General features: G+C 36.2%; 1 protein-coding gene and 1 long non-coding RNA gene across 2 annotated transcripts; one reads left to right on the top strand and one right to left on the bottom strand.

Annotated features, from left to right (window-relative positions):
* Positions 1 to 2,802: 2,802 nt before the first annotated feature.
* LOC115929722 lies at positions 2,803 to 5,753 on the top strand. Its single transcript, XR_004066695.1, has 2 exons — positions 2,803 to 3,480; positions 4,212 to 5,753. It is a non-coding gene; the product is annotated as an uncharacterized LOC115929722 (long non-coding RNA).
* Positions 5,754 to 7,351: 1,598 nt separating this feature from the next.
* LOC593999 (retinol dehydrogenase 13) lies at positions 7,352 to 12,221 on the bottom strand. The gene is made up of 7 exons (XM_030998511.1): positions 12,062 to 12,221; positions 10,910 to 11,028; positions 10,239 to 10,394; positions 9,588 to 9,692; positions 8,932 to 9,141; positions 7,993 to 8,200; positions 7,352 to 7,508 (listed from the first exon to the last, which is right to left on the bottom strand). Exons 1-7 carry the CDS (start codon positions 12,148 to 12,150, stop codon positions 7,352 to 7,354), a joined length of 1,044 nt encoding a protein of 347 aa, XP_030854371.1. The 5' UTR covers positions 12,151 to 12,221.
* Positions 12,222 to 13,486: the final 1,265 nt, after the last annotated feature.

Genomic DNA, 13,486 nt, shown 5'->3' with positions numbered 1-13,486 from the left:
TTTCTCTCCTCATTCACTGAGATCTTTTTTTTAAAATTCAGATGAAGCTGATGCAGAGCTGACATGTGGTACTTGTATTGTTAGACATTTTTCCCTACATAACGTGTATCCACATCTCTCTATTAAGTTTATTGTTGTCCTTAGTGACAGAGAAGGTGCATTGTATTGATTGATATGAATAACTGTAAATGATCATTAAAGTATGATATTTATATCATATTTTTGTGCAAAGACATGTAAATAAAAGAATTATTTGTTGAATCATGAAAATATGCACTGATAAAGTTTTCCGTACATGTTTTACTTAATATTGATTCCGTTGTCTTGACAAAAATATTGTACAATTTGCAATGTCAGATTTATCCTTTTGTTTTTCCTCAGGATCAGAATAACTGTAATTGATTGCCCCATGTATGTGATGTGTTTGTGATTTCTGTCAGAGAGCAAAGATTTGTTTTGGTACATTTGGTAATATATTCTACATGTTTTATAATGTGAAAAATATTGTTAAAATGAATATATGACTCTACTTGCCAGACATTCATAGCTGTCACTGTTGGAGATTGGGGTTAAATAACATGTAAAGATTCCTTTAGACCTGACGCATTCAATGGTCAAAAGAAAGAATAAGAGATAAAACGCTGTGGCAAAATTAAGTGACTTCAGTATGGTGCATGTTAAAAATTAGAATATTATATCAAACAGTGCACTGTTCATTTTTAAATAGAGGCATTGTATGTGTGAATGGAACTATAGTCTTGGATTTCTCTTTCAATGCTTTGTTTTGCTTCTTTGAACAAGCAGATTTTTGGTTATTTGATTTCAGGCTAGAATAAATCTTAGGTATATGCTTTAAAGAAATTATGCAAAGATATGCATGTATGATTATGATAATAAAGGTTTACAATGCAACTTTTTCCAAAAAGCAAGTTTTTTAATAAATAGTTTAGGTTAGGAGGGGGTGGGGGTGTACTTGTAGGTGGAGGGTTATACATTGAGGAGATAACAAGGTCAAAGGCCATTCAGGCTTGTATTCTCACAATCTATATGTATTTTGATGTAGCTGTGATGTCACAAATATTATTCATGTACAATATCAACTATATGTCGGCCCAAATGGAAAAATCATGTACTTCTTTAATTCTAAAGTCATGCTTTCGTGAAGTTCTTGAATATTGATGTAGCATGAAATCAGAAAACTGAAGTGTGCTTTAAATTGTCACAAATTTTGCAGAAATCGAAAGTATAATTTTGAATCACAACATTTTTTTATCTGCAAAAGTTTCTGGTTTTGCAATTTTATTTCCATGTAATTGTTTATGTGTACTTAAACAACTACCGGTATATAAAATATTTTGTACAATGAAGACATTTTTTTGTCTTGAAGAATTTATAGCATCAGTTATGTCTTTGCTGTAGGGCAAAATGATGCTATCGGAGATAACAAACTTACAAGTTACGTGTATGTAACTCCACCATGAAGTCTAGAACAACGTTCTTTTCGAGCAAAATCACGACCATATTTGATTTGAAATGGCTTCCTGATCTATTACTCCATTTCAGCTTATGATTATACTGGTGCATGGGACATAGTAGCTCAAATTCCATTGAAGAGGTTTAAATTCACCATGATTTATTAACTTCCTCCCTGGTCCGAAATTATTTATTACTTTTTCAATTGGACAATTTTGAGTGTACTGGTATATTTATTGCCTGCGGCCCATTGATCATAGGGATGTATATATACTACATTAATGGAGGTTTTAACCTTTGGTTAAGATAAACCTTATTCACGAACTTTCGCTTTCTGGTCTGCTTCATTCACATTTATATTCATTTTTGATCACCTCTTCTATCATGTATTAATATCTTAATAGCATATTTGCACATTTGTTTCTGTTCATTTTCCACTGGTGTTTTAGATACCATATATTATTGCCTTTAGCAATTATGAGCAGAGTAAAAAAGTACACGATTGTTGCACATTTTAGTGTGCAATATCAACCAGCTATTAACAAAAAAGAAGAATTTATTGTTGTTGCTATATCATGTTGTGTAAAATCCTGCTTTTCTTCCCACTCAATAAATTTGAGGACTAGTGATAAAAAGAATCTGTGCTTCAGTTTATGAGATTGATATTAGTTTTGAATTATTATTATTTTTTGTCAGCACTTATTTTCTTGTTTTTAGATTAGATACCTTTTATTTCTCTGCCATATTTTCCTCCTCCCTTGTTACTGTTTTTGTTTTTATTTTTTTGTCAATCCTCACTTTCTTTATCTCTTTCTTTATCTCTTTCTTGTCTTCATATCAGTTTTTGGTCTCTTAATATCTAATGATTACCTAGCTTTATAGGACATTATAAATCATGTAAAGAAATCCTATGATGTGTACAATTATGATTATCTCAATTTTTTGTGGTACTTGGAAATCATAGATGAAATAATGTTCAGTTTGTATTATGTCAGAAGCAATTACTAGCTGTTAATTTGCCATGGTAGCTTCTTTTCCCATGCATGGAAACCATATTTATATGTATATCCTGTATCTTGTCATGTGACCCATATAAAGGTGTACTGTTAATTGTGATGGAGTATATATAAAGTACACATGGGTGTGGGTGTGTATTGATTCTGTAATAAAAGAAAATGAATAAATAAAAAAGGATGATTAAAGAGCAAGGTGTATTGTATTACTTATTTGGCTAGAGATAGAGGATGATCGTGAGAAATAACAGGGTACAGCGCTGTATATGGATGCTGCTTGCTTCCATTTTTTAAAGGCGGCTGATAAAGGGAGCACCATGAAGACTAATTTGAGTTAGGGAATAATATCCTGTAAGAGAAAACAAACTAACGATGTGATTAAAAACGTGTCATCAGGTATTCACATTTTCTAGCAAAATGATTTCTCACAAGTTGGGGAACAGCTAGTCCTCATTTTGTTTTCTAATATAGCAGTAATTTGCTGATGCGGCTTCAACAATTCAAGTAGGGTCTACGCCATCCCAAGAAAAAATAAACTAGCAATACCTGCCATGTCTCTGTGCAGCCCCTACCTCTGAGTGAAATAAGTATTTCAGAAAAAATTAAGGAACTAAATCCACAAAGGTGAAAATATTTTGAAACGTGGTCGAGCTTATGAGAAATAGAAGCTCTAGATCTATAACTTCCACAAAATGACTCGAGATGTTTAACATACTAAACCTTTAGTATCAAAAACTGACATATATGTGTAATATCTAATTGTTTAAAATTACATGATAAATATGTATGGCTGTTACAACCGATTGAATCAGTTTTGTATTTGGCGTTTGAACAAAATAAATAGAACTTCTTGTAGGGAGTCTAGTACTCCATTTAGCGTCTTGAGTCAAGACTAATTCTGATGTAACAACAAACCCTGAAACTTGAAAGTGAAAAGAAATCGTTTGAAGTCTACCTGCTACCAAATCCAAACTCAGATTTTTGTACCGTCTAGGTGAGTAGTAAAAATAAGACTTTCTTTATTGTTATTTTAGGTCAAAGATGTTTTACAAGCAAAACTTATACACATGTAGTTTGTGATTGTTAATGTAAAATTGTTTTGTAATTTTAATTGTATCCCCATATGTTTATATTTATGTGTGGTACAAGGATAGACATCCATATGAATGAACTGAGCTGACTTCTTTGTACTCTGTTGTCGTTGGTTGGTGTTGGCAGTTGTTGGTGTGTTTTACGCTGTTCTGATATATATGATTTCAAAGCAGGAATAGAAAATGGGTCGACTTTAGTCCAGAAACATTGTTTTGAAGATAAAGTAATATCAATCTTGAGAGGGAGCTATAGACAACTTAACGAGTTTATTATTCACAATTTCATCACTTAAGAGTTAGTCAGACTAAACTTTAGACTCAATTTTAACTGCGACAATGATCATTGAATATTGTAGGATCGCATATGCTTCCAATATGTTCATTTGAACCAAATTCATGACCCCATACTATAACTTTGTATCACTTATATTAAAGTTGAAGTCTAGCATTTTGTTTATCATAATCATTTTAAACCTACAAGTATTTTCCTTGGCTTTGGCTTCAGAAAAATTGGATTGAATTAATTTGGTATTTAAAAGAAAAAGATGTGCACTCATCCTCTGTAGATATTTAACCAAAAAAAAAAATCAAATGCCAGTTATTACATGTGTACGTACATTTTTTTTTTATACAGAATGGGTGCTGAAACTTGAAAGAGAGAATTGACTTATATGATGGCGAGACACAGCAAGCTACAGCTCCAAGTCCTACACCTGTATAAAGCTTTCCTGCGGGTAGCAGAGAACAAACCAGGAGTGAAGCCTCAGATCAAGTATGAATTCAGGAAGGGAGCCAAGATGCCTCGGACAGATTTAATGCGGATAGAATATGTAATGAGGAGAGCGGAAAGACAGCTTCAGATGCTACAGACTGGAAGCGTAGATCGAGCTGGAACGTTTACAAATGAGGAAGCCGATACTAGCAGCGGAGTTAAGGTGGACTCTAAAAATGATAGTTCTAAATCATCAACGGATTCGAATAGGTGATGCAGTCCATCTGCTCTTCCATGAGGCACAAGGACTCTGTTCTCACAGGGTGTTCTTTTCCCAGTTCCCATCAATTGGAGGAAAATGGTGCATGATGAGAAGAGATGGCCTGTGATAGAACATGACTGTATACTTCAGTCAACACTACAACTGTCTCTTGACAGCGTTTAAATAAAGATCAGATTGTACTAAGAAGACAAAATGGAGGCATCTATTTATCAGATTGTTCATGGTGACAATTTGACAAGTGATGTTTTCCTCAAAACCTTTGGAATTTGGAAATGTGGCTTATTGTTCATCATTTTGAACAAAATTGCCAATAATAATAAGGTATGCAGTGTATGCATTAGCAGTTTTCCATACAGTGATTGATGTAACTTTCTTTCTTTACAAGTTGTTAGCTATAAAAAATACCACTGCCATCATTCTTCCTGTTGAGTGTTATTTCAGCATTCTTGTACTCAGTTGTAAATTAACTAAATCCTTTAGAAAGTATACATATTTTGTTAACTGTAGTTTAAGGTGATTGATTTCAAATTAATACCCTGATCATGTCTTAAAGAAAGGGTGTGTGATATATAATCATATAATTATAAAAGGAGGCAGTGATGATAGCAAGTTTTTTTGTCCACAACCTCTAAGAACCCCTAACAAAATTGGAGTTTATGTACTGTATAACTGTTTGAATGGGAACAAAAGTTTTCTACCATATTTCCAAAAATGATTTGAACCCTTACATGTATATGACCCTACATTCATGATAAATATTGGAAGGAATACCGGGTAGGTGGGTCAACTTCAAAAAATATTTAAAAATTCAGTACTCAAGACTATTCATCCAGCTTAACGACAGTAAAAGATGTAGTGACTGAAAAAGGGGGGAAAAAAAGTGTACATTATGTTAAATCTTGGTTATAAAAGATATCTAGTGCTTAAATTGTCAGAATTGAGGGCAATCAAATAATGCAAATTGTCTAAAGTTAGGTTGAACTGCACCCGCACTTTCCACAGAGCCTTGTGCAATTTGTCATAGAAATTACACATTTCATATATGATCTACAGTGTACTCATGTTTCGTTTATTTAGTGAAAATTTGTATTGAAGATTGGGTTCAATGTTTACTTTGACATTCAAAAGTGTGTGATATATATACCGGGTACATGTATAATAAAATGACAAAAAATTGATGACATTGATGTTTGTTTGTGTTTCAAATTAAGAAGAAAAATGTCTGCCTTATGTGTAATAATGGAATGGTAGTGGTGACACTGGGAGAGATGCATTGCATTTGTTTAAAAATGTAAATCTTGATTTCCAATAAAGTGTGAAGGTTTTAAAACTGATAAAACGTGGGAGGTACAGAGGTTATTTGCTGAATAAGCTCCAAAGTTTAAATATTACGTAAGATGCAAAAGATGACCCCCCAAAAAAAAATCATAAAATGATCATTATATTGAGAATTTTTATAATCATTTGTAGTTATTCTATATATCGACCTATCAGATGTTCCATGCACAACTGAGGGGCAGTTGTTTGACACAACATGCCATTTCTTTCTCATTTCTTCATTTAATATTTTCATGCCACCATGCCTTCATCCGTCTCTTTCATTACCCTCTACACATATGTCACTTTATCCACCTCTCCTCTTACTGTCTCTATTCATTAACCTTTCTATACTCGTGCTTACTCACAGTCTATCTGTCTTCATGCTGATCATCCCTCTCTTTTTCTCTCTCCCTCTCCTCCTCCCTCTGTCCCTCCTCTCCTCTCTCTCCCCTTAGTCCCCCCCCCCCCCTCTCTTGATCTCTCTCTCCCGATCTCATTTCCTTCCCTGATTCAAAATGCATTACATTTCAACTCCAATATCGGATCTGTTCGACATATCTACTTGCAATCCAATCACGATTAATTTCACTTAACGGTATATACCCACACAGTAGGTAATCAGGCTCTAATATGCATATACGTGTAATATGCCATGCATTTTATTGCAATAGTCACACACTGCACCTTATATCATCACAAAGCGACATTTCCCTGCAATACAGTAACTTTAATATGAAACAAGTCAACACATTTTCCTGATTCACCTGGAATATAATTGCAAAGACATTCAAGAAATTAACTGAATAACAATAGCCTTGTGAATCATCTCATGAAATGAGTAAACATTACAATGACATATTACATAATGAGACACAATTTTCATACGCAATAAAATAGGCTATTAAAATTTTCCCGAGCTAATTTGTTGAAAGCTTTTGTAATTCCTGTTCTTGTAATATTCAATCATTCTACAACCTGATTTATGATGCACCATTTTGCACCTGGACATCATTATAAGATTTGACTATTCCTGAAAGTTAATTCGTTCATTGGAAGCTCTCTCTGTCATCCTATAAACTGCTGCCTCCATCTCAGCAACTGCAGAATAGCTAACCTTAGATGAGATTCCATCGCTTTCACTGCCCACACCAAATTTCCTTGTCAATCTAGTATCTAGACCTCTGTTCGCAATGTTCTTGGAAACCAACGTGCTTGATGTTTCCATTGTCAGAAAGCTAGGATGGTGTTACCAAATGGTTGAAATATCATTCAAGAAGCATGGAGCAAACATCTTACTCTTTCAATAACTTTTTCCATTTACCCTTTGCTCATACATATACACATACCATGTACCAGTATTCGATATAATCCACGAGTGCTCTACACATAGAATTATCACAATGCTCTGTGACAAGACTTCCTACATTAAAATGTCTGCACAAAGTGCACGAAACCACTATCATCTCTCTGCTTCCTTCACTACATCCTGTGTCTTTGCTGATTTTTCTTTAGTTTCCTCTGAAGAAAGGCCAGTCAGTTGACAGCTGACGTCCCACAGCTTGGCCGCGGCCTCGTCGTCCTTGCCACTGGCATCGCATTCAGACTTTTTACAGTCTCTGTATAAAACAAAAAGAAAAACCAAGGGAAATTGATTATGAATACATGGCATTACCTGAATTGTGCTGGGTAATGAAACCATATATCTTACCAAATAATTGCATCTAAGAAACTAAGTTAGAAACATTTCAGCCATTTCACAGTAATGCTGACACCTCAAAACACAAACACAAAAAGTTGACTAAAAGGATAATACACGTGTAGGTCATTTTGTCACTCTGATATGTAACAAAGCAAGCAACAAAAAATAACTATAAAACTTCATATCGTATCATTTTGATTCATAATTTAAAAAAAATTGTGGTTTTAAAATCTTAATTTGCTCTTTACTGGGGTAAAGTCTGCAATATATTTGATTTTCCTACAGACTGAGAGAAATTTATTTTCAAGAACTATCGATTTCGTTTTTGTGTGCAAATAAATGATAATAACTTATTAAATGTAAGCTTCCAATTAACAACAGATTAAACTAGGAAAACTCGCCTGAAATATTGACCAGAGACTTTTTCCAGCTCTGGATCCACAGCGCAGTAGACAGAGGTTTGGGCCCCTTGCTGTGGAGACCTCACAAAAAGCCAGAATATTGGACCCAGGATAGCCATAGAGAATCCCGACTGGTGCATCCCTGTATGTCTACCTATATTGGTCTTCACTACTCCTGGATGGAGAACATTTGCGGTTACACCAGTACCTAGAAATTAGATGGCATCAAATGGAACAAAACTGTGTTAATTTTGTATTTTTCACCTTGCATTATTTCCTTTCTTCCTATTCATGAGATATACTCGTTTAGTTTTCAGCATTTCTTTAGGGCTTACATCACTCTGATTCCAATTTTATATCATGAATTTATACCACATCTCAATGTCTCAGTGGGCACACCCCATTTTGCAGTGACACTCTCTATTCAGTGGCTGCAGTGCCCTCTGAAAATGACAAAACTAAGACCACTTTTAATACTCATATCACTTTGTTTGGGGTCTTGTGACTGGACTAACTAAACTGTCCTTAAAATTGACATCACAGCCTGTTATATGTGTGTCTTAATTAACATTAGCTTTTCCAAGAGAACCACAGACATAAACATAGTTTGAAGGCACTATCACCCTTTATATACATACAGTATATACCCTCATTATATTGTAGAAAGATCAAGTTGCTTTCTCTTTGCTTCTCCATTCTTTTCAAATTTTCTCATCCCTGGGCCCCTAAGGTTTTTTGGAGGGTTTTCAAGGGGGTAATGAATGAGGAGAACATTACTTGAGATAATGACACCGATCTAGAATGGAATTCGGGAGTTACATCAAAGACAAAAATGTCAGAGAGGGGAAGTGAGGCTAACAGGATAAACACCACTGCTTTAGGTAGACCAGTTTACTAAAATATGACAGGGCATATCATATAAACTGTACATAACGTTACCTTCTAGTCGTTTACTCAACTCCCTCGTGAAGAGAACTTTGGCAAGTTTGCTGTTTGCGTAGGCTTCCGCTGAATTATACCGCTGATCGCTGTTGATGTCTTCAAAGTTTATCTTGCCCACTTGATGAGCCACTGAAGAAACATTTATGATTCTGCTTGGGGCTGATGACTTTAACTTGTCCAGTAGAAGATTTGTCAGATAAAAGTGACCTACGGTAAAGAAATGTCCAAAGAAAAGAAAATTGAATTATCTAGAAAAAAATGAAGTAGCTGTACATGCCAATTTCTCTTTCTTTTATACTGCAACCTGTTTCTTTACTACAAAACACTAGAGGTTTCTTCTTAAAGTAATCTTGAAGGCAAAACCATAGAAGCCTGTTTTCATTGTAATTATCATTTTCACCTCATTATTTCAGCCCAAAAGCTAGGAGATGGAATGACTTATATTTGTCTATTCATTGCCCCATTCCTTTCCAATATATTATATGCACCAAAACAAGATATTTATGCCAACAAAAGGAATAAAGGTACCGTACCTACAGGTATGCCTCATACTGCAGCTTCCAAATCATGTTTACAACACTGATGGACAGTTTTCCTCCCCCCCCCCCTTCATGTATTTGTCATGTGTCTTTTTGAAAAGTAGAAGTTATTACCTAAATGATTGACCCCAAACTGCATCTCAAAGCCATCTTCAGTCTTCCACTTGGGGCATCTCATCAAACCAGCATTGTTGACCAGAACATCAACACCTTCTTCATCTGAATCAGTGGACAACACATATTAATTGTCTCAAATACTGATGTATTCAGTTCGTTTAATTGATTAGTATCATACATCAATCATATCATTCTCTTTACATAGCACTGATTGTCAAGTTCATATGAAGATCAGATTAGATCAGATCATTTCTACTTGAAAGAAATTCAAAATTTGACATGGACAAGCCCCATCACCTTTCATGCTCCGTCTTGATAAAAAAAACAACATATTAACAGAAGACGCCTGTTATGGGCTTCCAAAGTACTACTTTAATCTTCTTATTTCATGTACCGTATTAGTGATCTAATTTTAGTTTAAGCATTCTGTTAATCAAAGGTAAATAAAACTTTATGTTTTTAGGAGTAGAAACTATGTCAGAATATGAGACACATATTCAGTAGAAGCACAGAGAGCTGACAGTAATTGTGCATCTTCCAAACTGTATTGCACTCCTACCTGTTCGACATTGATGACAGGAACACTATCATCTGAATGAGACATGTCACAGATTTAAACTTGAGGTTACGAGATGGACCACTGTTTACCTGAGGTGATTTTGTCAGCAAACTGTCTTATAGAGGATAGGGAGGCTAGATCCAACTGCAAGACCTTCACATCTGTATTGCCACTAGCAGCCACGATCTCCTCTCTGGCCTTTTCTGCCTTCTTAATATCTCTGCAGGCAAGGATGATTTTGCCACCTAAAAACAAACAAAAATAATTACAATCAATCACAGTAGGACAATAATAAGAGCTTGTAGATTTTTTTTTTATAGTGCTCTAATCCACTACCTTTGGTGCTAAAGGTGCTCCAATATTATCTCAGCGCTTGCTAGAATACTGATTTTGGTGTTCATAACTTTCAGGAATGTCCTTGATACCAGCACCTATTTAACACCTGGGTGAAGAGTGGCAAAATGTAGATAAATGTCTTCCCAAAAGTCATCTCTCTCTCTCTCCTTTCTCTCTCTCTCTCTCTCTCCCCCTCTCTCTCAGACAAGGGTAACTTTTCTACTTACTGGCAAAAAATGCAAATTTCAATAATTGTTTTTTCCAATCAAAGCCTATATACAGTTTCAATACACAGTATACAAGTACTTCACTGATAATCTTGAAGGCCAAAACTAAATTTAAATACACTGGCAATGTTACTTTATGTCACATGCCTTCTACTTTTTAACCATCTTCTTTTTTGTTACAGTTTATATTTTCATACCTCTTTTTGCCAACTCCAATGCAGTCTCTTTCCCAATACCAGAATTTGCTCCAGTGATGATTACAGTTTTGCCATCAACTCTGGCCTTGCTCGGACATTTATCACCACCATAATAGTCTCTAGAGTAGGGAAGACAAGAGTTAAAAGATTTGTTGTTATTATCAATGTTGTTGTCAACTGTTAATTGTCAGCTAAAATTTTCACTTTCAGACATACATGCATTAATTTAGTTAATCGAGGTCTAAATGGAATAGATCTAGTATAGAGTCTATAGATTCTATAGAGTCATTGACATTTATTTCTGAATAAAAAAATAGTGATAATGAGTGACATAGGCAGTGCAGTGCACACTACAGCTACAGAAAATCAGGCGCTCGTGTAGTTCCGTATCCATTTTTTTAGCAGTTTAATATCCATTCTTAGGAAAGGAATTTTAGCCCAATGTTTGGCGCTAGTGTAGTTCCGTATCCATTTTTTTAGCAGTTTTATAATATCCATTCTTAGCAAATGAATTTTGGCCCATTTTTTAACTAATTTTAATAATAATCATATATTGCATTTTCCACCTGAATTTGGATCACATCCGACATTGGGAAACCTTCGTTTAGGGCTTCGATGTCGACGTTGTCGCTCAGTACCGTCTCTACGCTGTAGTCCTGCACCTCAAACTGAAGCTATCAGTCCAAAATTATGCAGACTTCTCGTATGGGCGATACCATAAACCATACGAGAAGTCCGCAAAATTTTGTACTGATAGTTTCAGTTTGAGGTGCAGGACTACAGCGTAGAGACGAGACGGTACTGAGCGACGATGTCGACATCGAAGCCCTAAACGAAGGTTTCCCGATGTCGAATGTGATCCAAATTCAGGGGGAAATTAAATGATTAAAATTAGTTAAACATTGGGCTAAAATTCCTTTGCTAAGAATGGATTTTTAAACTGCTTAAAAAAATGGATACGGAACTACACTAGCCCGAAAATGTGCCTCGCCTTTACGGCAACGACACCGGTTCTGCCGAGAGCCTAGGCAGCCAGGGCCGGGGGACGAGATGGGCGAGCAGTACCCCTCATCCCGCTCAGTTATACACGTACATTCAACATTCAGTTTTAACAGTCATTTCTTTCCTGAACAATATCCGTCCTATACTCACTTTAGTAGCAACGTGCCTCCGACTAATGCCCCAAATGTTGTGAAAGGTAAAGTATATCTTGGGTGAAATATTCTATTTACAATATCCATTTTCCTCACTCAATCAATGCTAAACGTGTTGTACAACAATCCCTGGATGATTATTACGCAATCATTACATTGAGTAGCTTGGGTTTCAGCCGGATCTATTAAATCTGTGTCATCTGAAGAGCTAAAGGTTCCTACTTTTACTTTATATTTTTTCCTAAATGTATCTTTTTTTTAAAATATGTGAAATACAGCAAGATATTTAATGATATTTGTATTATTAAAGTAAAAAACTGGATGGAATTAAACACAATTATAAAATAGGACCAAATACCAAGACTAATTAGCTCAAGGACGTATTTTGGGATATTTGTTTTATGTTTCCTTTTAATTTCTAATATTTGCTTCGGCTTCTTCTTCTTTTCCTTCTTCTTCTTATTTCCCTTCCTCTTCTTCTCCTTCTTCTTCTTCTTCTTCTTCGATCTCCTTCTATATTAAGTTCTTCTTCCGGCTAATTAATTCAAGCTTCTTCCCCCAAAGTCCTCCTATAAGTAGCTCAATATGAGCCTATTAAGATCCTCCTCCCTAATTCTTCTTCTTCCGTTCTTCCACCAGGGGCGTACGCAGGGGGGGGGGGGGGGGGGGGGGGGTTTGGGGGTTCAAACCCCCCTTTGGTATTTTTATGTATGTAAACCCCCCTAAAAAAACCTAAAACCCCCCCCCCACGGCTAACCTAAATAAGGTGACCTTACCCCCCCCCCCCCCCCCCCAACGACAAAAATGTAAAATTATGAAATTTCGAGACCAAAAAAAAAAAAAAATGTGTCCGCTTACCCCCCCCCCCCCCCCACCCCTACCCCCCCCCCCCCCCCATTGAGCGACTTTTCGGCTGGCTGAGTCGTTGCGATTTTTTTTTGACCTCCAAAAAAAAAAAAAAGTGTCCGCTTACCCCCCCCCCCCCCCCCCCCCCCCCACTGAGCGACTTTTTGGCTGACTGAGTCGTTGCGATTTTTTTTGACCTCCAAAAAAAAAAAAAGTGTCCGCTTCCCCCCCCCCCCCCCCCCCCCCCCCCCCACTGAGCGACTTTTCGGCCGGCGCGATTTTCAAATTTTCGGGAGCAAAATATTTTAAAACCCCCCCCCCCCCCCTTGAAAAAATCCTGCGTACGCCCCTGTCTTCCACAATAACTCTTCCTCCTCCTCCTCCTCCAAGCTTAGAACTTCTTCTTCCTCGATCTTTTTCTTCTTCTTCTGCTTCTTCTTCTTCATTAAATTCTTCTTTCCTTAATGCCCTCGCCTAGCGCTCCTCCTCCATCCAAGCTTAATTCTTCTTGGCTTCTTCGATCTTCTGGCTTCCGATCTTCGTCATGCGGCCTATCCCCCCGCCTATCTCACGGTAG

The sequence above is a fragment of the Strongylocentrotus purpuratus genome, unplaced genomic scaffold (genome assembly GCF_000002235.5).
Source record: "Strongylocentrotus purpuratus isolate Spur 01 unplaced genomic scaffold, Spur_5.0 spur5_scaffold_5, whole genome shotgun sequence".
Classification (NCBI taxonomy): domain Eukaryota; kingdom Metazoa; phylum Echinodermata; class Echinoidea; order Camarodonta; family Strongylocentrotidae; genus Strongylocentrotus; species Strongylocentrotus purpuratus.
Note: the sequence above shows the minus strand (reverse complement) of the source record. Positions and strands in the feature narration are given on the sequence as shown.

Bases quoted from the DNA above. Each gene is read 5' to 3' on its own strand.
- LOC593999 (XM_030998511.1), bottom strand. From the start codon at position 12,150: ATGGATATTGTAAATAGAATATTTCACCCAAGATATACTTTACCTTTC. The intron at 10,395-10,909 runs GTATGAAAATAT...GTTTGTTTTTAG, and splicing joins ATTGGAGTTGGCAAAAAGAG to GTGGCAAAATCATCCTTGCC. The intron at 7,509-7,992 runs GCGAGTTTTCCT...TGTTTTATACAG, and splicing joins GTCTCTGGTCAATATTTCAG to AGACTGTAAAAAGTCTGAAT.